Source organism: Apteryx mantelli, chromosome 15, assembly GCF_036417845.1.
Source record: "Apteryx mantelli isolate bAptMan1 chromosome 15, bAptMan1.hap1, whole genome shotgun sequence".
In the NCBI taxonomy this organism is placed as follows: domain Eukaryota; kingdom Metazoa; phylum Chordata; class Aves; order Apterygiformes; family Apterygidae; genus Apteryx; species Apteryx mantelli.
In genome coordinates this window covers 1134100-1159142 of record NC_089992.1, presented here as the reverse complement: position 1 = coordinate 1159142, position 25043 = coordinate 1134100, and the positions used below count along the sequence as shown (strand labels likewise).

Here is a 25043-nt window from a genome sequence, read left to right as displayed (position 1 = left end):
CGGAAGAGCCCTCGCAGGCTGGTGGGTCACCGAGCTGCGCGGTCGGTGTTGCCCGCTTGAACCCCGACCCGAGCAGAACCCCCCGGACCGTAAACCCTTTGCACTGGGCTGCTGACGCCAGCGCCCGGCTGCCGCCTGCCCCGCGCCGAGATCCCGCTGCCGCGGAGCCCGCTGGCGCCTGGTGCCTCCCCAGCGCCCGGGCTGCCCCAGCAAGTGCAGGATAAAAGCCCTTAGCGATGCTTTCCGTTAAGGATACAGGATGTGCGGTTACGGGGCTGCGTTCGGGGTGTCATTTTGAGAGACTTTTGGTTCATTACTTCAGAAAGACCCTTTGGGAGCCCAGCTCTGCAAAACACCTGTGCTTCATTTGCCGCACGGTAAAGACAAGGATCCTGCTAACTGTGAACCGTAGCAAAGTGTGAGTCCGAGTCTCCCTGACCTTTGTCCACTCGCTTTTACTTGGCACATTTGAAAAACGTTTAGTTTTTCTGCTAAGCTGTCCGAGGCTGCCGGGTGTTTTGTAGCAGCAGCCTTCCCGCACGCGGTGCGCCGGGTTCGTGCAAGTTTGGGGCTGCTTTTGCAGGTGGGATGTGCATCGAAGCAAAGGCAGGTGAGCGTAAACGTCCCAGCAGCCGGCGCTGGGGCGATGCAAGGCTGGAGCAGGCGGCTGTGAAACATTTCTGAAAATTGTCACGGGAGTCTTTCTGCACGCACGTGGCGCGGACGGTGCCTCCGTCGGCGTGCAGCGCCTGCGCACCGAGACCCGCTGGCCTGTCTCTGGGCATATCCACATGCGGACGTGCGCACGCGGACGCGTATGGGCATGTTTCCAGCGCTGACCCTCCCTGTCACTGCTGCCACGATGCATCAGCCCGCGGGCTCATGCGTGGTCGGCGTTTTGCAAGGTGAGTGTGTGAAGCGGCCGCGACCCTTGAGGCTTCCTGGAAACCATTTCCCGTAGTGCTGGAAGGGATCGGCAGGGATTACCCTCAAAAAAAAGGGGAGAAACCAAAGGAAGGCTGAAGAAGGAGGCAGAAGGCAGCTGCTCTGGTTAACACCGTGCAGCGCAGCACACGGCATGTCGCGGCATTTCATCCTGCACTGGAGAACTTGCCAGCCCCGATCTGCCTTAATCACTCTTAGAGCTGATTTATCAGTAAGGATACTTCTTTTTTTGATAAAAGACAGACATCACATTTATTTTTATACTTAAAAACATGTTTTCAAGGAAATAAGCGGATCGGCCGCCAACAGGACAGAAGGCAGAGCGTGCCGCGGCCCCCCTCCTTCAGCTCCCCTCGCCGCGCCGGGGCTGGAGCAGACCCCGAGCGCACTTTCCCCCGAGCCGAATCCCTGCCGAATACTTGGCTGCTCCGAGGTTTGAGCTGGGAAGGACAGTTGTTTTTAAACGGCCTGGAGAGGCTGGAAGCGAGAGGGAGGGCGGCAGGAGCCACCGCGGGCTCTGCTCCGGGGAGTCCTCGGGCGCCCGGCTGTGCGGGAGCGGGAGCAGGAGCAGGAGCAGGGCGTTCCTGACCCACGGCAAGCCCAAAATTGGAGATGTTCCCACGCCTGCCGCGCAGCGCCCTGGCACGCGTTCCCTCTCCGCCTCGTGTGCACGGGAAGCGGCCTGCTTTGGAGTCCAGAGTTATTTCGTCACTTCTCTTGCTATAAACAGAGCCCCAAAGCAAAGTCGCTTCCCAGCTGGAGTCCCGGCTGGGATGCCTCAGCTTTAAGGGAAGCGAGGGGCAGCTTCTTTTCCTTTGGGCAATTTTCTTGGAGTTCAAACTGTTAAATTATTGTATCAGTATGGTTTGGAGATGCTTATTACTCTTCACATAGGAGCCACCGGTCCAACCTCCCCGGTGTGCTGAGAGCAGCTGAGAACGGGGAGTATCGTGACATGCGGTGGCTGCAGAAGCCCCCCAGACCCGGGGCCAAAGAAGCTACTTCAGACCCCAGCCTCGCTTTGTGTGCGCCACCCCTTGCACCCAGCAAGGGTTTCAGCTGGGACCGCTGAGGTTATTTCCAGAAACAGCAAACCCCAACCTGCAAAGACACAGCAGCGTGCCGGCATCAGCTTTTTTTTTTTTTGGCAGCAGTTTTCCTGACGCCCGTCTGGACCCCCTCCTGCTCCCCGCTCGTCCCTACGTGGTTAGATCCAGGTGGGCTGCATCCCCATGTCCCAGGCACCAATGGCACATTTGGACAGTCGTCTGCCCCTGCAAAATCCAGGAGGGGCCTTCTGCTAGGTTACCTCAAAATTGAAAGAAATCAATAAAAGCAACAAGTGTTTCAGCAACTCATGAAAGAGGGAAGATGGGGCAGGGGGGAACTCATGATGGGAAGGGGAAGAAAAAAAGTCTGAATAAGGGAAAATGTCTAAAATGATAAAACCCAGCAAAATCCATACAGAGACCATTAATAAGAGAAGAGTCCTGTTTTAGGCAAATTGAACTTCATGCTCACTGGAAGCTGCCATCCCAAGTATCTCCTCCGAGGTTGCACGCAACTTCGAGATTTTAGAGATTTTTTTTTCGCTCCTGGCATTGCACTGCTGTTCCCGGAATAATCCAGGGTCCAAACATCTTAGTAGTTGGGCTGAGCTGCATTCGTTAGTTAATAAATACAAACGTGGCACATGCAAACCGTGCTTTACCTGCTCTTTTCTGTGGTGTCCCATAGGGCACCTGGCGGAGCTGCAGCTCAGCTGTGTACCCTGAGCAGTAAGTTTGGAACAGGTGCCCGTAAGTCATCTTTTCCTATACTTTCCACAGAGGAAATAGGACAGACAATATGTTTTTGAAGGATATTTCAGCAAAGTTTCCTGTAATCTATTCTAATTCTCAGCTGCTAATTACCGAACAGGGAAAGGATTGCTCACAGGTTTCACGCACCATTGGCTCCTCGAGACGGATTTTTAAATCTTGTCAGTTGACTGTTTTCATTATAATTGCAGAAATACTTTGGCTGAAACAAAAGACTTTTCCTCCCAGATCTTTCCTTAGAGAGTTTCTGGTAAGTATGTTCAGATAAGCACATGGGAAGAGAGATGCTCGCAATTTGAACAAATTTCAACCAGTTGGGAGCGGTGGCAGCAAAAAAAATCATTTGCAAGCTGCATGAAAATGCTCTTTTGCTCAGAAAAATAGCAAAATCATTCCTTGCTATCACAAGGTGATCTGTTGGTTTTTTTGGTTGTTTTTTGGTTGTTTTTTTTTTTTTTTTTGCAACTTGGGAGTAAAATGAAGCGGTAGCAGCTGCCTTCCTGGGGGCATTTTGGGGGTGCCAAGGGCTCGCGTCATTGGAGACGGCAGCGCTTTAGCTCTTCCATTATACAGCACGTTTTTTGCAACGAGAACCTGGGCTGTTTCAGGAAAACCCCGACCGAGCCCCGGGACAGCAGGAGGCCGCGGCGGGGGGTAGCATGGGCTGGGGGGGGGGCACACATTGCCTCTAGAGCGACATGTCTGGTTGTGCAACTACAGCCGCAGCTGTGCGCTCTTAAAGCAAGGGGCATTTGCTGAACTTGCAACAGGTGAATCCGGGAGGATCGGGATCGTTCCCGAGGGCATCGCAGCTCGGAGGACCCTGAGGACGGCCGGGTGCCTCCATCTCGGGGGGGGGCGGAAAGAGCAGGGCAAGAAGCAGAGGGTTTAAGAAAAATGCAGGGGCATGTTTCGGCAGCGAGGGGCTGGAGCGCTGGAAGAGCGTCGCTGCAAGGCCGCGACGTGTGGAGCCACGAAGCCTTTGCTAAGGAACTGAAGAAGGAAACCGGCTTCGCCAGGGGATTGAGGGAGGAGACAGAGACGGAAGGTTCGTGAGGCCGGGCCAGGGCTGGGCAGAGCCGCTGCTCCGCTCCGGAGCGCTCACGGCTGCTGACCTGCGTTCAGGCCTCCGGGAAAGCTCAGCGCGACCAGATGTAAATATTTACGAGTGTGTATATGCCAAAAATAGCTCTGTACGCAACTGCTCTGGTGCCTTCTCTGGCGACTAACGAACAGCCTGAGCACGGCTAAAAAGCTCCTCCGGTCTTCGTGCGTCGTCGTCTCCCTGCTACAGCTTCTGCCTTCGCCCCGTCTTGCGCTTCCGCCGCTCGTCGGGCAGAGGAGGCGCCTAGCTCGCGGTCGCCGTGTCCCCACGTCCCCAGCAGATATCCTCCTCCCAGAGAGGAACTGCAGAACGCTTTTTGCTGGAAAGCCGAAAAAAAAGCCGGATCCAGGCAAGCAGCTGGCAGGTAAGGTCACCCGGCGCGTGCAGGTTCATTTGACGCATCCCGTAGGCTGCTCGTCGCCGACAGCAGCTTCCTCCAAAAGGTGAAACTATAACGCAGGACGCGTCTCCGGGGGGCTCCTCCAGTAACACAGATTTGTTCATTCAGTTGGATTTCAGAAAGTCAGGAAACTGCACGGCCAGCGAAACACGCTTCTACGGAGCCATGCTTTTTTTTTTTTTTTTCTCCCGTGAGAGATCCAAGTGGGAGCAGATGCCTTAAATATAGTTCCAAGGAAAAAAAACGCGTTTGTTTTTTCTGAATTACTTTCTTCCTGACCCAGTGTTACAGCTCTTTTTCTGGTACAGCCCTTCTTTGGGAGCCTGCCAGGCCTAGTAAGCCCAGGAGCAAGCCCAGCTTGCATCATCCCCAACCCTGTATATACGATTCTTTTTCTTTTTTTTTTTTCTCCCCACTGAAAATTCATCATTTGAGCAAATGTACCGCTCCAGTTGCCTAATGCCTTGGTTCAGAATACCCTGCTGCTTCATTTTCTATCATCAGTGCCAACAGGTTTTACTAGCATACAGCGCTTAAGGCAGCTTGTCCCCAGGACACGTGCACTTACAGCAGCCTGAGTCCGTGCTGGCGCGGGATGAAATCCTACCGGCACCCAGCAAAGCTGTTAAGAAAAATGACGTTATGTCTTTGAAATTATGCTTTGCCCTACCTACATTTGCTAGCCCATCTAGACCTCGGCTACACCGTATCTCAAGAAAAATCGCATCTTTTGATAGGCAAACTGTCTGCCAAAATATAATCTGGAAAATCCATTTTAGTTATTTACAACAGACCTGTTCTTCCTCTGCAAGCAAAGCCGGCTGCATAGGTCCAGCCCTTCACCTGATTTGTGGGTCACAATAAAAAAAAGCTTTCATAAAGCTTTGGAAACAACTGAGTCTTCAGATCCAGAACCTCCCCAGGCTGGAATTTCTTCAAAAAGTAAAATTGCTTAAAAAAAAAAAAAAAAAAATCATCCCACAAACTCTTTGCAATCACTGTGCCTAAGCGGAAGTCAACGACTGCGACACTGGAGTACAAGCTGGTTCCCACTTTTAGGCAAAACCCTTGGAAACTCCAAAAAACCCTTTAGGGAAGCAATACCTCTTTCCTGAAACCATCCAGAGGCAAACGGTGTGCATCCCTGCAGCTGAAATCAGTTCTGCCACTGGAGAAATAATTCTTTGGCATCCCATACCGGCATTTAAGAACTATTTTGGCCCTCTCTGGCCTGTTTGGAAGGACGAAGCCGTGGGCTGAGCCGGCACCGAGCAGGCAGGTGCAGAAGGACGCAGGGCGGTAAACGGTCACCTGCTGCCCTCCGGCATTTCAGTGCCCATTTACGTGCGAATCTCACACTCGCTTATCTTATTGCAATCCGGAAGCTATTTATTTAAATGAAAGGTTATTTGAAACGGGCCGAGACTCTGTGGGAGGAAAAGAAAGCACGACTTGGAGCACTTTGGTGTCGGAGCAGGAAATGGAACAAGATAACCCTCCTGGGACTCGGTTTCTAGAGAAATAAAGCAAACCAAACCGTTGCCATTTCCCTCCGCAGAAAGCCTTTTCCTCTTCCCAGGGTATTCGGTCTTTCTCATGGCGTTTTGAAGGATACGCTTACATTTGAATTGGAATAGCGCTGGTGTAATTCGAGTAGGAACGACCCTCCGAAGAAGCCTGCCGGTCTTCCCAGAGGCTTTGTGCCGACCGTGGGCTTCCTTAATGCAAGCCACTAATTCCTTAATGCAAGCCGCACTGGGCACGGAGAGAGCTTCTGCTCTGCAAACCGGCTTTCACCCGGCTCCGGACAGTGGCAAAACCGAGCGCGGAGCCGGAAAAGCCGTTGCAGGTTTCAAGGCTGCGAGTCCCTTCCCGGCCAGGCGGCGAATGAAGGGGCTGGAGCGCGGGTCGACCCGCCAGGAAAACGCATTAGGAGCACGTGAAAATGTCATTGGAGTCGCTGCTGCATCGTGCTACAAAAAGATTCATTTTCTTGCCTTTTTAAATCTTCCTTATCAAGCGGCAAAGCGGCTCCATACAGTTCACGGGCCTTCTGCACCAGGACAGTGTTGGTTATCCTGGTAACTTTGCACGGTGTCCTGATATGATGCTTAAGGAAGTATTTTCATGAAAACCTGCCCAGGACAAAAAATACTCTCATCTAATAAATACTAAACAATATCAAACAGTTAGTTACATTTAAATTTCTTGTCCTAATCGTGTTTTAAAATAAGCCTCAAACCTACCAGGAAGATAGACGATAGAAGAAGGCTTGGTGAGAACAACTAATCAAAATTTGTCTTGTGACAAACGTGATTTGAGTCGCCAAAAATGAGATGCAAGTTAGATTTCATCAAACCTACTCAGACTATAGCAGCGTTGGAAAGAGAGCCTGAGATCAAAACACCCGGCCACATTAGAGACGTTTAACTTTTACCCCAGAGCGGTAATCCGGGGGTGGCCACCACACCTGGAGGGGGCCGAAGCCCAGAGGGAACCAACCTCAAACGAGGGTCATACAAAACCCAGATCTGCCTTCAAATTTATTGTTCTTGAATCCGTCTCTGCTAGAAGCATGAATGAGGTCTTAGGGGTTTTTTTCTTTCCTTGAATCTTGCCCACTAAAACCGATCTCTTCCATCTAGTTCCCAGTGTATTGGCATGGAAGATCAAAGCCGGGAGCTTTGGTGCGGCAGAAGACAGAGGGAAGCAGCACCTAAGTCCTGTTTTGGAATGCGTGGTGGTAACAAAGACGTTTTCTCAAGGGAAAGCAGTTCTCTGAGAAAGTTTCTGTTTACGGGCAGAAAATGCAAAACGTGGAATTAAGTGATAAAGACACGGCTCCGAGGGACAACTCCCCACTCTTTAGTGGCAACTTTCAGCCAGGGGTAACTTGGGACTCCGATAAAGAAAATTATCTTTGCCCCCATATATTTACATCTGGGACCATTATTAAGCAGCTCACAAACAGCAAATAACAGCAGCCCTGGAACCGTGGTCACGGCCCCCTTCCGCGGAGCCGCGCTGCTCTCGGCTATCGCCCGCACCGGCGTCGGCACCGGCCGGGAGCCTGCGACGCAGCCCTGGCCTTGGCCGCTGGCAGAGCCGTGGGCCAGGCTTCCTTTCGAGGTGAAAGGAACTGATTTTAAGAAACGAAAAAGAAAGGAAAAATAAAGAAAAAAGAAAAAAAAGAAGGAACACAACCACAAGTTTGTGCAAAGCTCCCAAACACTGAGATCTTCTCTATACCAATGCTCCCCCTCGTGGGAAAACGCTTCCAAAACATTTATATCTCTGCTCATTACTTTCTCTATGAAAGTCATTAATATTTAATGCAGGTCAAAAATCCTTTGTTTCTTTTTTTCTCCCTTTGAAAAGGGAAAAAAAAAAAGACAGATTGCTTTTATTTTATTAGAAACAAAGGCAGCTTATCTAATGTTAAAAAATGAAAATAGATCCTCTTCCATATGAAATATTCTCTTTTAAGCTGACTTTGTGCAGAACTTGTAGACATTGCCTCGAAGCCATTTAGGATAGGATGGATGGCAGCAGGTTTCATGGTGCGATAAAGAGAGTTGCAAGGAACACTCCAAGCATCACAGTAGATCATGGTTTAGCAATTTAGAAATTTCTAGCAGAAGAGTCGTAATAAAAGTACTGGGCTGATAATGGTAACACTACTCAGAATAAATCCTTTGTATCATTAATTACACATTGCTAATTATGTGGCCTCATTTTCTATTTGTGATATATGTTTTATGGGTTTAATATGATATTGTGCTGCTCAATCTTGTTCCTTGGGCATCCTGAATGACTTAACAGAGTTCAAAAAGAGATAGACCCCTATTGCTTTTTTCTTCAGAGTAGAAAAATAGACCCCCAATCTTAGCTGGAGCCTTCAGGCACCATCATACTAAAATATTTAACAAATAAATTTCCTTTGATGTCAAAAGCTACTGGGAATTCTCAGAGAAAGCTCACTACTCGCCACTGAAATTCACTGCTCTCAGAACAGTCTCAGTAGCTCTTAGTGACCTTCCTCTCGACAGTTGTCCATCCAGCTTTAAGACTTTTCAGAGCTGAAATGAGCAATCAATAAACAGATTAATTACTGGTGGACGAAGTTAGCAGAGTATAGTATCGAACTTTACCTTGTTTAGACTGTATATATGTTATTACACAGTATCTGCTGCACAGGGCTGGGAAAGTGAGTGGACCAAACCACTGATTACATCTACTTAAACCACAATTCAGAGGAAATCTTATCCCAATTGACAAAATGAAAAATATAGGGCAATTGTTGATTACAATTAAGCTGATGTAACTAAATTGATTAAAAAGTAAACCATGGGGAAGAAAAATATTGCTCTTATTCTATACTTCTGTTTTAATTATGTGGCACAGCAAAACCAGGAACCTTATCATAGGAAGACATCTCCACCTGCTTCTCATAGAGAGGAAAGTATTTTCACAGCCATAGTTGCCTTTTAATGTCTGTACAGCTGAAAAACAAAACAAAACAAAACCTTGCAAAATGCTTCTTGTAGGATTCTTTGTGATATAGCGTTACAGCAGGAGTCTAAATAAGTTTTGTTCAAAGTAGGATTAAAAAAAAAAAAAAAATTGGTCCACAGATTCTTTATTTATTTTGGGAGCATCATCAACTATTTAGTTTCTCATGCAAATAGCAAGCAGTCAATTCCCTTCACATCCTGGTGAATACTTGAAGTAGTGGACACAATAATGTCCCATTCAAGGTTTTTATAGAGGCCTCTGTAGAAAGCACTGCTTAAGGACATATGTACTTCCCTCACGTTGAGGTCAAGGTGAGCAATGAGGGTCCAAAGGCATTTGAAGTTAAGGTTCAATGGAACTGAAGCTGAGTACCCAAAGTTAGACAGTAATTTTGGAAATAGCTTTTCCACCACCTATGCAAACTCAGTCCTGCAGAGGTGCAGTAACCTATAGAACAAAAAAAGGGGATTGTCCTCACTTTTTATAAACTTTGGCACTGAAAGGAGGGAGATTATAAGCTCGTTAGCACTGCTGTGACATTTGTACAGTATACTGTTCTGCAAAGGGAAAATTTCCCCACTGTTTATAACGTGTAGCCTAGCTAGAATTCATTCAATCATTTCATACCTTCAGGAATGCTTTATGAGGCATATTATTAAAACGGTTACAAATCCCCGAAACCTCAGCAGATGTTTGCACTGAACTCAAACGACGATTTCTCACCATTTAACCAAGTACGAGCCCGTTGGAGTAATCACTGTTTCACCAAGGGCTGGTTCCCCGAATCTCTCACAACCACTGAGGGGGATAAACGTTATGCACTGACCAGATAAACTATCCCAGCATCTCAGGGATGTGTTATCAGGTGCTACAGGCATGAGATGGATGGCAGTAGCCTCCCTGCCACTGCACACACATTTACCTCTCAGGCCCTCCTGTGCCTTCGCAGCGGATATCAAATGTCACTTCCACTGGGAGCAGGACAGCTGAGCAAGAAGTCGCTGCCTAGTTCTTCAGGGGAAGGTAAATTCATGGTCAAATCCTCAGCGGCAATGGGGAAACTAGAGAAATTCTCCAGAGAGAAAAGCACGTAGACAGCGATGGCTGGCACCATCGTTATGGACACCTCGGGCAGGATTAGTGAGGGAGCAGCAGAGAGAAACAGGACGGGGCAGCCACAGAGAGGAAAGGCTGTGAGGTTCCCTCACCTTTCATGCTGCAGGTGAGTAATCTTGGAGAAGAGCAGGATCCAACTGGCAACATCTCGTCCATCGGAAAGTTTCACCCACAAGATAAAGCAAAGACTTCAGACTGAAAAATATGTACTTACAGGAAAAAATGCAACTATTTAGCAGGAACAGTGTCCCAGTTGAAAAAAAACAAAAAACCAAAAACTACCTTGTTGCAGGCTAGTCCTTTGCTTCTGAATTTTTAATGTCTCTTAATGAAGACAATACTGTTACTGGTTTTATGCAATTCTATAACCTACAGCAACTCTCTCTCTCTTCCTTACATAGATCATACAGTAATAGATCTCTATAAGGTCATTTTGTTATTTCCAGAGAGAAATTATCTTTCATGCACATGCCTGATGCATTGCTCCCAACAGAAAATGAAACTTTGTCACCCACCCCAACTTCCGCTTTGGAAGCAAATTAAGCTAAACTAAGTCCACTTTGGTTTTGTATTAAGCATGTTCATATACCTTAAAAAAAGTATGTAATCAACTTTGAAATTCCAGCTTTTGTTAATTCAGGAGTGTCTACAAACACAGAAAGCTCTGTGAGCAACAGTGTTATTAAGAACAGGGAGATATCAGCCCAACTTTGGGGGATGTAACATTCAGCTCTGTGCAAGCAAAAGCTTTCTCCCTTCACCACTGGAGGGCATACATATATTTCCCCCAAGCTACACATGCATTTTAAATACTCAAGTCCTTCCCTAGTTTATTCCAAATAAAAATCTTTTTTTGGGTAGACACAATAATATTTAACAATTCTGTTGCAAAGTACTTTGGCATCTGCACATGCCCTTTATAGGTCATGAAGGTGTAATCTTAAACAACAAAACTTCCAAAACCCCCACTAAAAATCATGAGAAGATTTATGTTTAGAGAAAACAAAATGATTCTCTTTATGATAATGCTTTCAAATCGTCAGGATGCTTTCACTGCACAATAGTTTTCTACCACAGAGTCTTCAGGCTCCTATTTTGTACTAGTGGCACCTGGAATAGCTCTTGCAAAAACTTTCCTGGGAGAAGAAGTTAAGGGGAGTGACCATAGCAATCCTCAGATGATTAGGTGGAACTGCACCCTTAACTGGAGAAGCGAGGCAGGAAGAGGAAGGTAGAGGGGACAAAAAGGAGCATCCAGCTCATCTCCCTGCAGATTCTTACAGTAACAGAATTCTAAGAAAGTTTTAAACAGCGTGTGCCCCAGGGCAGCTGCTCACGGGCACTGCATTACTGCCACACCAAGGACAGATGCACAGACCACATCTAGCTCACCTTCACCCATTAAACGTTGTCTGTTTTAAATTAGGAATTGTTAGACAAGAACTTCCCATTTAAAACAGCTATACAGGAGCAAAGGACGTTAATGTGGCTCCATAACTAGGAAGATAATCTGGAACCATAACTGGTAGTAGTACTAATTTATGTATTTTTCTCCCCCATTAATTCAGCTAAACTTTTCACCCCCTGTACCCACATCATTATGTGGTCAGGCTTTTCACGGTTTTACCAGGCTTTATGCGAGGAAGCGCCTCTTACTTCTGAAACTCGAAGTAAGATTTTTTTTCTTATACCATTTGGAGACTGTAGCAGTATAGAAGTCTTCTCTGATTAGGAAAAAAATAAATAAATCCATTAGCAGTGTTTGAAGGCCATCGAGTATATGAAAAATAATGTTATTTAGCATTTTTTGAATATATATTAAGTTGAAAGTACTTATTAAAACTTTATATTCATTTTAATTTTAATGTTTTTATAAACAATAAAGATGAATGAAATGTTTCCTTCTCTAACAGAAATCAAAATCTAAGCTTAAAAAAATTTTTTTGAGCTCAAAAAGTGGCATTTCAGTACAAGAATCTGTTTTTACAGTGTTTTGATTGAAACAATGTAGAAATTAACCTGCAAAACTGCATTTATATCACAATGTCTATCAGAAGGCAATACAGATAACTTGTTTTGTTTTTAATTAGATAAAATATTTTTCTGGACACCAGATATTACAAACTCTTAACACTATACATTTATTTTAGAGACTAATTTATCATAATTTAAATCTATCTTATAAACAATTTCTTTCAAAAAACCTGTGGAAGATAAAAAGAACTCAAGTATTAAACTCAAGGCCTTGATCATCATTATTATTATTATTCTTTTTTTTTACAAAGTTTTTAACAAATGTATCAAAATGACAACTCTATGGTTATTATAGCTACTAGTCAGGCTCTGTAACACACTGCTCCACAATTTCACGCAAGTTTGGATTCTCCATCGCAGCTGCTACTCTTTCTTTATCATTGATTTGCTTGTTGACTGCAAAACATCATATAAAAAGTAAAGTCAGAAGCAGTTTACTGATGCAGTACATGTAAAGTACCACTGAAATATTACAAATGCAAGACATTGTACTGCAATGAAGTTTTCCAAACCTAACGAACACCCTGCTCTAAGAAGGAGAAAGTGCTGTTGTACAGTAGTGGTACATTGTGTCAACTTTCTTTGCAATTTGCTATTTAGGTAGAGATTCAAATTTGCATAATATCTGAAAAAGCACTGTACAGGCAGACATTTAAGTGATATGGCCTAGGCAAAGAAGGTTGTGCCAGATAATAGAAGGGCAACAAGACACAAAGGAAAACACAAAGGTGCTCAAGAGCAAAGGCTCAAAGGAGACGGGTTTAACAGGAAATTTGGAAACAGAGGCAAATGAAAGCTCAGTCGCACAAGAACATCCATCACAGACCAACTATTTTTGATACTTTCCTAGTTTAGGAAAGGAATATGAAATACACTGATAACATGTCTTAACATCAAGTATAAAATTTGTGACAAAGTAATAGTCTGAATTTTTTTAAGTTTAATTTCTAGTCACATAAATGAAAAGGACAGATTTCCCCCCTTCCTGTACAAAGAGTTCTAATGTTCAAGAACACAAAAAGCCTGGGACATTGCCTGGACAAAGGCTTTAACAGCTATTAAAGACAGTGACTGACTATAGCTTTGAATGAATTTCAAGGTCCTGCAGGTTTTATTTTAAATATTGGTTGATCTTGCTATTTTAACTTCATGATACCAAAAATATACATTTCTCAGTCAGTCACGAAGTTCTTCATGTTAATAATTCAGCAGCCTATTAACAACTTTTTTGTAAGAAACGTAACTCAATGCCTGCAAGAAATAGGGTTTTTACAAGCAGCTTACATTCACAGTACCGATACAACTTTTGAAACAGCCTCAACTACATGTTTCATTTTAAAGTTTTAACAGCATATTAGTTTCTGGAGGGGACAGTAAGGTGGGGGAGGAAAAGGACTTCCCAAAGGACATAACACTCAGTCTATTCAAGCTCCACTCATTCATAAGTTCTACTTACTGTCTTCTTCAGTGGAATGTGTACCTTCAGATATGTAGATTTCCAGCTAGAGAAGAGATCAGTAATGTTAGATACATACATCAATAGTTAAATATATTCATTACTTGAAGAAATGTAATTTATACTTTTAAGAAGTTCACAGACAATGAAATGGGATTAATGGCAATAGCTGATCTTAAGACTTCAGCGCAGTACAATCACAAGACAATCTCCATTTCACAGTCACCAGCGATCCTTCTTCGAAATTGCAGGGGCGTTCTTTCCTCACTAGTATCAGCTACTTGTGTGAAAAAGTAATTGCATTTAGGCTACCGGAAGCAGGGTGGAGAACTGGCACTATCTTTCCATCCAGTTCTCTGCAGACCAGAATTCAGGAACAATTTGTTTGAAAGTCACCAGAATTGCAACAGTCACTTTCACAAGCCAAGCACTCTTGAAAAGACATCCTTCAGAATGGATTCCTAGTAAGATATGCAACTGTATTTAGTCAGTGGATGCTTGTGAGTTCTTCCTGCACCTTATCAAAGCTTTTGTTTAAGGAAGTACAGGAGAAATTTAAGCAAAGGAAGAAAGCAATGTTAACAGTCACCAAAACAGTAGAAGATTTTACCTTCAACATGAAGTTTTGCTTACATTTCACTCACTGATGAGACCCACATATGTTCTATTTGAAAATGGTAGTGTAATACAACATTATTTCCTGCATGGGAACAGACTATAAGACCAGAACCCTTAACAGACCTAAATCACCTTCATGCCTTTAAAAGGCCTGTGAAAAACAAAAACAATACAAAACAAAAAAACCCAACTCACACTGAACTACAAGGAGATTTCATAAAACTAAAATACTAAAGTAATAGGGCTGGCCCGTTAGGGACAGTATCCTGACCAGGGTCAGGCCTGTATGCCGTTTATGTAAAAATTCCTAAGACACAGGTCATAAAGAGATTTCCTCAACCCAGTTCCTAGTCCAAATTCTGCAGCTCTTCTGAACTCTTCTATCCTGAAGTTTTTACTTCAGAAATTATGACTTATTCCCCTTAACTAACCTCTGGCTGACAAAAAACTACTTATCTTGCTTTCAGGGCCACTAACTCACATAGGGTCCACTATCCATATCGCATATTCTAAATGGTACAGTAAATTTAGTAACTTTTAACATTTTATATTCACAATGCTTGGATATGTTGAAATATTCCAGAAGGCCATATTCATTTTCTCCAAGGCAACAGTATGACTTAGATTCATCATAACATTGGCTTTAAAAACACCCTCTCCTCCACTGAGCAAGAAATTGAATGACAGGTGGTCAAGAGATTCCTTGAAACACAGTATATTTCAGAATTTCAGCAAAGAAACTGTCTTTTGTAAAGAAAAGGAAGAATCACAGCTATTCAGCGATTCCTTCAGGTGCTACACTGTACTGCAACATTCACTCCCTCCATAAGCAAGTAACGGGTTTTAAAAAGACCCCCATCCTTAACTACAGCTTGCAAGTCACTTGATCCTGCAGCATACCCTCTTTTAAAGAGAAAGCATAGCACTTGGCATACATTCACGTAGTTTAATAAAAGTTCTAGAATAGATACTTTACCTTATGTCTAAAAGGCAAACATCTCTGAAGTTTTATTCTTAAACAAAGGCCTGTTCAAACAAAACAGAGAAGAGTTTTGCTTGTCAAATTCAAGGTTTGAGGTACATTTTCAGAGGATACATATTTACAATCAAAAACCACCAGTATAATTGGCAACTTTCTCTTTTGGCATTCTGAGCAGCACAAGCCACAGAAGAGATTAAATAACCTTTCTTGACCCCTTTGGAGACAGCTTCTCAGTTGAGTTCATACCTGCTTTATAGGCTTAGGAGGTCTTTGGTCTCTTAACACCTTCTAGAAACACTAAACACACAAAAATCCTCCATTTCCAGCTTTCCTCTACATTTTTAAATAGAGCTTCTTGGTGGTCACTGTGGCTCCATCTGTACTGCGGAGAATGTTTGTTTTGTGTTCTGACATTTGTTAAAAATCCAGCGTAAATTGGCTGAAGAAAAGAACACAAGCCTGCAATGCCTTGGGGGCAATTCAAGCCCACTAACTTCACTATTTAATGTCTAACATACAGAAGTGCTAACTACTTTAAACAACATACAAAAAATACCCCAACAAAAAAGCATACCCACAACTAATCCCCATGGCCAAATAAAGCTACCAAGATATAAATCACCATAAAAAAAAAGAAAAAAATAATAAAAAAAGAAAAAGCTGTGGTCCAACTGCCAACATTCAAACGTTGCTTGAAAAGTCTATTGCTATAGATCTGTCTATAGCAAGCAGCATTGCAGGGGAAAAAAAAAAAAAAATCTTTGAAGTGACTGAGCAGAGTGTTATGGTTCGTCTTTGGGAGCCAGATCCAAGTTTGGGACATCCCTACTACTAGCCTATTGCAGTTTTCCACAAGGCCTGGCTTTGCAATGAGCTACGCAGACAAGCAAAGCAGTACTACAGCCTCAATTTGTCCTCAGGCTAAGCCAGTGATAACAGCAGCTCCTGCCAATGAAGGAGACAATATTTTTCACCAGAACACCCATTCCCAATTTCCCTTGAGAAGAGGTGGCAAACTGGATGGGAACAATTCAAAAGCTACTTATTTGGACTCTAAAAAGTTACATTCAAGTAACCTAGAGAGAAATACCCAATACCCAAGTATTATTGTTTTCACAAATCCCTAGAAAAAGGCAGAGAGCTGAAAAGGGTACTTTAAGTCCAACACATAAGTCAGTAAATCTGTAGGTTAAGGAGACCACTCCAGGTATATGAACTCCTTTCTCAATCACTTGGGATTATTCCCAGTTCTGACAGTCTAAAATTCTTGGTAATTCTATTCGGTTTAGAAATTTATCTGAATAAGTAGAGAATAAATAAGGAACAGTCATGTGCAAGCTCTGAGAACATTTATAATTAGACAAAAACAAAGAACAAACCATTCAGGTCTTTAACAAATATTTCAGCATGGTGTTTCATGTTTCAAAGGTCAGCTGATACAACAAGCCCTCAAGATCAATAAATTCTCCCCATTTACAAGAAACTTACTGGAAAATCACCTTGTTAAATATCATATTTTCTCTTATATCAAGGAGAATTTAACTTCCACACAACCCTCAGGCAGGTAACAGGCTGCTGAAGGACTTACTAGGTAAAGAAAGTACCCCCCAAAAGAACTACCAGCTTACACAGTAGTCTATGCAGATGAGGAAGCTTGGAAAAAACTTTTTATTGCCTATACCCTTACATATACTACCCAACTATTTTTAAAACAGCTGTCATAACCCTCTCCTGTAACAGAACGAGGAACTGTGCTTCAGAGGTCATGTAACACTGACAAAGACTGCACAGTAGAACAGACCTCAAAGACTTAGCTGATAATTAAGTGCTGTAAACGTGATTAGCAAATCTTAAAGTTTGATGTGCTATGTACAACACTGGCCCTTGGGTCTGAGTCTTAACCCACTGACATTCCTAACAGTCAGCTTGACTCCTAACAGTTTCAAGCCACAAAAAAATTATTACTGGCTGGCATGCTATTGCTTTACTGCCTGTACTTTACCTTCTACACAGGCAGTGAAGGTCTGTTTTGGCATAAATACACATACTTTATGATTAAAGCTTTTAATTTATTTTAAATATTTAAGACAGATTGAGAAATCTTACTACTAATATATAATGGTAAGAGTTGTTAATCTTGGTACATTTAAACAAAGTATTTCAGAGAACAGACATCTGCTCTCACCACAAAAAAAAAAAAAAAAAAAAAAGAGCCAGTGTAGATTTTTATTCAGCTTAACTGCTTTCAGACTCCTAAGAGCTCATAAGCTTTTTTCGGTATTTTTTGAGCATGTGTGGGTTTTTGTTCATGTGTGGGCAAGGCTAAGGGGAACAGTCATGAAGATTTAATTTTTTTTTTTTTTTAATTTAAGAGCTGACAAGTTTTTCAATTTAATATTACTAGAATAGCTTGGAAGTAGTATAGAATCCCTCCTTTATATTCTGCTAGTAGATTTTTGAGCACTTCTCTTCTGTAAGAATTTGTCCAAGTTGATGAAACAGGTTCTTGAATGTCCCCATATTTCTTCTGGGTTTTTTTGTATTGTTAACAGATTTTTCAAGATAAAATTTCTAGTTAAATTGCTGGCAAAACAATACTGAATTTTAACTAAGATTGATCTTATTCAGATAATCCATAATTAACTTTATATTCATTATTACAGATTTAATGAAATAGAAATCTTACCAATGAGAGTAGCCAAAGAACAATGAGGTACTGTTGGTGTAAACCTGATGATAACCAGATACTCATCTTCACCTATCTCATGTACTTCAACACAGCTTTCTGTTACCACTTCCAGTTCTTCTAAAGTATTAGGTTTCTCTGGGTCCCGAATAGTTCGGATTATATCTAAAGCAGAAGAAAAGACACCAACAATAAAGTAGCTTTCCTATATTTAATACATAATATTTTTTGTTAAGAAGTCATCTTCCCAGCACTGTTTATTTTTCTCCTCTTCAGAGGAGGCAGAGCTGTGAATATCAGTGGTGTATTATCTCAGGAGTTGTTTCGGAATTGGTAAATTGAGGCATTTGTTGTTCACTATGAACATGTTTTTCACACACCAGTTCTAAACTTGCTATTGCTTTTACAGTCCCATGTTAACAAATCGGAACATGCCTATTAAAGCTTTAGGTTTATGTGCGATTCAGCATTACTTACATAAAAGATAAACATATACTGTATTTAACATTTCAGGTAAGTTAGATTTTGAAAAACCTGAAAGGCAAGCAAACCTATTAATAAGATAAGTCATTTTTCATTCCTATCGTCTTCCCTCCAGTTCCTAGCCTGGGCCTCATAGATAAGATTTTGAAATCATCTTAAGGAAAGACAGTACAAAAGTAATGCACTAATCCATATTTATCCGTATCAATGAAGGGTAAGCATCAAGTGAGATCATTTCCTTAGCTTGTAAAATGTGGGGATCAACTAGGTTTAATATACCTGTGTGTAAAATGATAAACAGCATTGCTGCTTATAGAGTATTTTTCTTGTGTTCTGGATTAGTTTAAGAAGCTTTCATAATACAAGCAATCACATTTATTGTTACTTTTTCCATAGATCAAAAGGCTTTAAAGTGATACTCAAAAACTACAATATATGATTATAGGGCACTGAAAAATAATGCACAAGATAGTATGTGAATTCAGTAAGTTTAAGAACCTGAAAAATAAGACTCTGCATTTCAATATGCCTGCTGAGTAATGTAGGATATAAGTAGAAACAATGAGATCTCAAGTCTCTGCACATCTGCACCACGTACCCAGCATAATCTGAAGAAATACTAATTTTGACAGTGAAGGCCAAACCTAAGAAGTTCTCAGCTGTCACCTTCCTTTTTTTTTTTTTTTTTCTGCTTTGTATGCTGTTGTTTGCTCCTTAAATTGCAGGTACAAGCATTTTTGCTATAAACAAGGTAATGGAAGTGATATTGGTTAAGGTAAGTCAAAAATATAAGAAGAAAAAAGGGAAGATACTTCTAACTAGCTGTAGCGATTGTATTTTCAGAGCAGCCCTTCCAATAGTCCTACCATAACAGTTAACTGTATTTCTAAAGTAAATGTCACATCAGCTTTCAATACAGCAAATTACTTCAGTCTGACTTCAGGTACACAGACAGGCCACCCAACTCTAACTTGAAAGCTGTGTAGCTGCTTTTAGTGCATTCCTGCAATTAAGCTAATAGGCCCAGCCTCTCGGCAGGGAGCACAGGCCTAGTACAACACGGCACTAATATTGCTATATTGCTTCCCGGCAGGATTTGGCCTCTGCCCAGCCAGCGGGCAGGAACAGTAGTTCATGTCTGTCTGGACTTCCTCCATGCAGACATACCCTACAGTCTGCGAGTGGGGAAAAGACTTTATTAGGACAGTTACAGAAGTTTTAACCCCTGGCACTCACCTCACCCTCCTGCAGGGACTATTCAAATTGCTCTCTAGACCTAGCAAACCTTTCAGCAGGGTTGGGAACCACTTGCTGTCCAAAGTAAACTGTCATCACTTATACTGTGAAATAAAACTTGTGATGAATGCGAGAACTTAGCCCCATTTCCCAATTTTCAGGGAAGCAGACTATTGCTGGAATCATCCTGAAGCCTCCAGCCTCTGTTTCAGCTTTCTCTGTCTGCATCATCAGGATGTCATGCTGCTGAATTATGAACCTAGAACACACAGTAGATGTTCACAAGGCTTTTTGTTCGATGTTCCCAAAGACTTGCTAACTGTCCCCTCAATTACATTAGGTATCATGAGGGTAACGAGCAAACAAACTGTTTAGCTTTATTAAAATGTTTCCCAGGAAACGGATTAATAGTCTCATTCATCAGACTGCTAAAAAGATATTTTCACACTTTTTCCATTGTTCTGGCACTTTCTGCAAAAAGTTTTAGTTGACTTGTTTGGCTAGACTTCTGTAGTTGAACTATAGTGTATATATATACACACACACCCCAAAAGTATCTTTGCATATACAAGTTTCCTCAATTTCTGATGTATTTCTTTCTCTGTTTTTAAATTTTATTCTCTTTCTGTGTGAAAGGCCCACACAAGCAAAGAGGAAATCAATCACTTCACCAAGCACTAAGAGGAATGCTAAAGCAGATTTAGTTCAGCAGTACTTCACGGATGTCTCTGGTCTTCTAAATCCTACAAAAAGCATTTCCAGAGATGAAATCACTCCGTATTTTACAAGACCACTGTTAAAGACTCAGTCATTCAGTGGCAGAAATCCCCATTTTGCTGGGCTAGGTAGCTGACCTTTCTGGAATCACTTGCCTTTCCAGGTGTGTCCAGCTTCTCTCCTAAGATGATGAAACAGCAAGGTAACTCCCCCCAGCACACAGACTGAGCGAGCAGTCTCAACCCCTTCCCCACGTGCTCACTCCACCATCCAGTGGTGCATTAGGACAATTCTCTCAATGCATTCCTTGCTCAGGATCCGAACTAACAGTGACCAAGGCACATGCTCCACGCCGAGGTCACAGCACCCACTCCATCTCCAGACATTGTCTGGGGCTGGTGGCATGCTTGGCAGAAGCTAGCAGACGCTCAGGACAGTCCCTCATCCCTCCCCGGACACTTCCCAAACCCTGAAGCACCTGAAAGATAATCCCCAGCCCCTGATAGCGCTTCTGATTTTCAAGCAACCAAATGTACTCGCTCTCCCACCCCCACACTGCACCATGAGCGCCCCAGAGCGCACCCTCACCCCGATATCACCCGCAGCCACCTTCCCCCAGGCCCCTCAAGGCCCCATGGGGCAGGGCCAGGCCTCACTTCCCCCACACACCCTTCCAACGGCACAGCCCCAGGACCCCCAGGGACCCCCCAGGGACCCTATCCTCGCAGCCCAGGAGCCTCGCCCCACAGCCCCCCCATGACCCTTTCCCCCACGGCCCTCCACAGCCCCAGCTCCTCACAGGCCCCATGATCTTCACTCCATGGCCCCTCACAGGCCCCCTGACCCCCATCCCACAACCCCTCACAACCCCCCCCAAAGACCCCCACCCCACGACCCCTCACAGGCCCCCCCCAAAGGCTCCCACCCCACGGCCCCTCACAGGCCCTCCCAAAGGACCCCGCCCCACAGCCCCTCACAGGCCCCATGACCTTCACCCCACGGCCTCTCACAGGCTCTGTGACCTTCGACCCATGGCCCCTCACAGGCCCCCTGACCCCCATCCCACAACCCCTCACCGGCCCCCCCCAAAGGCCCCCGGCCCCTCACCGGCCCCCTGGCCCCCCCCACGACCCCCCGCCTCCCCGAGGACCAGCGCTGGCCCCCCGCAGCCCCGCGATAGTCACCGTAAACCTCGAGCGCCTTGTCCTGCTCCATGGCCTGCTTCCGCGGGGCATGGCAGCCCCTACGGAGCCCGGAGTACCACAGCACCCTGCCCAGCGTGTGCGACAGCAGCCCCAACACCAGCGACATCCTCCCGCTCCGCCATGGGAGAGCGCGAACCGGACCCGCGCGGCCACCGTCCGGCGAAGCGCCCGTCGGCCGCCGCCACAGCGGGAACTTCCTCCCGGGCGCGGGGCGGGGCCAGAGCGCCGAACCCTCGGGGCGGGGTCCCGCCAAGGGGTGGGGCTTCACTCCCGAGGCCACGCCCAGGGGTTGGGCCATATATCCGAGTCACGCCCAGGGGCGGGGTTACAGCGCCAAGGCCCCGCCCGGGTGGAGTTTCGATGTCGATGTCCCGCCCCAGGGGGCGTGGTTTAGACGCCTAGGCCCCGCCCAGGCCGCACTCCTCGGCATGTGGCGGGCCGCGCCGCCGCGCGGGAGCGGCCGTTGCCGTGGGTTTGGCGGGGGTCGGGGCCGCCCTGAGGCAGCGCGGGGGCGCTCCGCCACCCCGGGCAGCGCTGTTGGCTCTGCCTGGCTCTGTGGAGCTGCTGCGGGGCGGAGGACCGGCTGGAAACAACGTACTGAAACAGCTCTTGCAGGAGCTCTGAGATCCCCTTTGCTGGGCTTGTGCTTCCTTGGTGCGACCAGCAGGGACGGAGAACGTGCTAGAAACATGTAGTTTGGAAACGGCATTTCTTTGCAAGTATGCACTATCAGCTGAAGCAGCCGAGCCTTATAGTTCATAGACTGCACAGCTTAAAAAGGGCATTTAAAGAGGCAGTGTTTTTTTTCTTTTGAGGACTGCTAGCGGAATTTTTTTATTGTAAAGGTTGTTTTGCCATGTTTTAATGTCTATCTAGATGAAAGCACAAGTGTAATATTCTTGGGCTATTTGTGTTTTCCTTTCGATAAAAACAGGTGTTGGCACAGGCTGTCCAGGAGCAGTAGGGGCCCAGCCCTGCAGCACCCGAGCAGGGCAGACCCAGAGATCCTGGCCAGGTTCAACCAAGGGTCGAGCTCACCAGGCACGTTCGTGGTGATGAGGCAGGTCCAAGGTCAGGCTGGGAGGTCGGTCTGCAGGTCGGGTCTAGATCAACAGGGCCCGTGGCCAGGCAGGGGCCAGGCTGTGGCTGAGCCGGAGACCGTCACTCCTATGGCACGGCCCGGGTGGGGACTGAAGCCCAGGGCTGCGCTGAAATGGGGCTCTTGGGCCATGGGCAGGGAGTGGGTCGAGGCCCCGGGTGAGGCCGGCTGGGGCATTAAAGCCTCTTAGTGCGCTCCGGTCGCTGAAACAGGCCTCAAGAGAGGGGCTTTTGACTGATAGCTTACCCCGGAAAACCCCACCTCTTCTGAGGAACAGTAGTATTTAAGCTTCAAAGGGAAAATCTGGAAAAGAGCTGTCGTTCCATTGGGGTTAATTTAATTTTGAAAATAGAGCCACAAGTTGAACGTGAAGGTCAGATAATGGGAATTCGGGGTTAGGTTTGCTGTAGTTTTCAGGCTACTTCCAGGCTGCTCGGCGCTGTGCAGAGCCGTGCCCCCAGGTTGTGCGGTTAACATCAAAGTCCCCAGAGGGAATCTCTCCTCTCAGGCTCCGCCACCCGCCCGCGGGGACCGACGGGCGCAGCACGCCCGGCTGGGCCCAGACTCGGGCGGCCGCCGGGAGACTACAGCTCCCAGCAGGCAGTGCTCTGCGGCGCGGAGCCGGCGCGCTGCCTGCTGGGAGCTGTAGGCGGGCGATGGGGGTTGGCCAGCTCTGTCAGCCGACCGGAAGGAAGGGCTGTCCCGTCCAAGATGGCGGCGGGGGAGCAGGCGGTGGTGGTGGCGGCGGGTCGGGGCGCGGGCGGCGGTTAGGCCGGGGGTCGCGGCCCGCCCTGAGGAGGATGGAGGGGGCGAAGCGGGAGCTGCGCGTCCTGCTGGCGCCCCTCTCGGAGGAGGCGCGGGGCTTCCTGCGGGACGCGGCCCGGGTCCAGCTGAGCGGGGGCCAGGACGCTCTGGGCAGCCTCCTGGCCCCTGGCGGGATCTACCTGCAGTCGCTGGTGCCGGGCAGCGGAGGCCGGGCCCGGGGCAGCGTCCTCCCGGGAGACTGGGCTGAGTAAGTGGTGGGGGGCGAGCAGGGGAAGGGGGGGCCGGGAGGGGCTCCCCGGGGTTCCTCTGCTTTGGTGAGAGGCGCCGGCTGGGCCCTAGGGGCTGAGGCGCTCCCCCAGAGGGAACAACCCTGCACAGGCGAGGGGAGACCCTGAGAGCTCCAGGAGGCCGAGGGAGTCTTTCAAACCCTGCCTTGAAATGTGGTGTGCTCCCCTAAAATCCCACTGCTGGGGTTAGGAAGGCCATATCTGCTTATTCTTTAGTTGTGGGATGGCTGCATTCATTACAGTAAATCAAAAATAAGAACTATTTCCACTAGCTTTGTAGAATTGCTGGCTTTGAATTTCATAGTGCCCTGAGTGTTGGACTTCCTTGTCTCGTGGTCAGTGACAAGCTCTTGGGCGTGACATGCAGCAATCACATGAGATGTTTTTCATCTGCTTTGGTAACTTTTAATGTTGAGTCAAAACCACAATCAGATTGCAGTTCTGAACGTTTGCAGTGTCAAGCAGTACCAACACTGTTAGAGTGTTCTTGTGTTCCACTCTGCATCATCCTGAGTGGCCTTCTAGCTGTTTCCTCTTTGCCTGCTCCCATGTGGGAGCAGGTATGGAGTCACCTGAAGAGTTTCTCAGCCCTAGCAGTAGGGAGACAGAATGGCTGGAAATGGCCTGGCAGCTCTGTTTCTCTCTAGCTGACAGTGCTGCTGTTACCCCTCCTAAAAGAAGTCCTGAAGCAGAGCATCACTCATGTGCCACATAACACGGAAGAGTGAAGGGAGGAGACCCAAGAGGATAGAAAAACCTTTTATCCTTCTGAGAGGAGAAGTAGGGATACCCCAAGCACTGCCCTGCATTGCAATCTCTGCTGGGGTGAAATGTTTAATAGTATTGTGGGGAGATTGGAATCTCTACTGCAAAAGATTAAAATTACGCTGTCTGTCGCTAGCAAGCTTCCAGAACTGTTCAATGTACGTTATGTGGAAAAAGAGCAAGGTGAATAAATATATTGGATGTTGTATCTTCAGCTTCATGTGGGAGAGTACAGAAGATTATGATCTGCAAGCAGACAAGACAAAAATACTGACTCTTAGTAAAAGTCATGAACTGTTTGTCTATGAATTCACTGCAGAAGACGGAAAATACAACCTGATTTCCCTGCACAGTTGTAAGGAAGATGCACTTAAAAAGTTCCTTGAAGTTAAAAATATTAGTGAGTAAATTTCAATGTCTATTCCATATGTGAAATTATTATAGGGCTAATTCTGCTTCATCTGGTGAAACAAGTAGAGGCAACAAGATTGAGCATTAGGAAAGTGTAAAATATTTTCACACTATTTTCTGTACGTTAGTGGTTTGGAGGTCCCATATTGATTTAACATGATTGGTAGCAGTATTAATGACCTTGAAAAAAAAATAGGGACATTTCTGTGTTCAAAGATGATATTGCTAGAGGGAATTAAAAAACTTTTGTAGGGTAAGGTGTTTGGATGTTATAAAGTATTACGAATAAGCTTAACAAGCATATTCATGCAGCCCTGCTGTCTCAAATTATCCCTTTAATTTTAGAACTGATGGGAAGAAAACACAGGGATGGGGCTGTTTGCTAATCCTGCAAAAAG

At 45.5% G+C, this 25043-nt stretch overlaps 2 protein-coding genes across 3 annotated transcripts in view; one reads left to right on the top strand and one right to left on the bottom strand.

Annotated features, from left to right (window-relative positions):
- Positions 1-11744: 11744 nt before the first annotated feature.
- On the bottom strand, positions 11745-21539 carry CIAO2A (cytosolic iron-sulfur assembly component 2A). Its single transcript, XM_013942620.2, has 5 exons — positions 21298-21539; positions 17678-17842; positions 14986-15035; positions 13392-13437; positions 11745-12331 (listed from the first exon to the last, which is right to left on the bottom strand). Exons 1-5 carry the CDS (start codon positions 21422-21424, stop codon positions 12234-12236), a joined length of 486 nt encoding a protein of 161 aa, XP_013798074.1. The 5' UTR covers positions 21425-21539; the 3' UTR covers positions 11745-12233.
- Positions 21540-23183: 1644 nt separating this feature from the next.
- The window catches only part of SPG11 (SPG11 vesicle trafficking associated, spatacsin), a 36742-nt gene continuing 34882 nt past the window's right edge, over positions 23184-25043 (top strand). The window contains exons 1-2 of one of the 2 annotated variants that reach the window (XM_067305248.1): positions 23184-23429; positions 24450-24634. In XM_067305248.1, coding sequence (XP_067161349.1) covers positions 23218-23429; positions 24450-24634 — 397 coding nt within the window. In that variant the 5' untranslated portion in view covers positions 23184-23217. Of the gene's footprint in view, positions 23430-23482; positions 24635-25043 lie in introns of those variants that run through there. The other variant, XM_067305247.1, reaches the window with a different exon arrangement.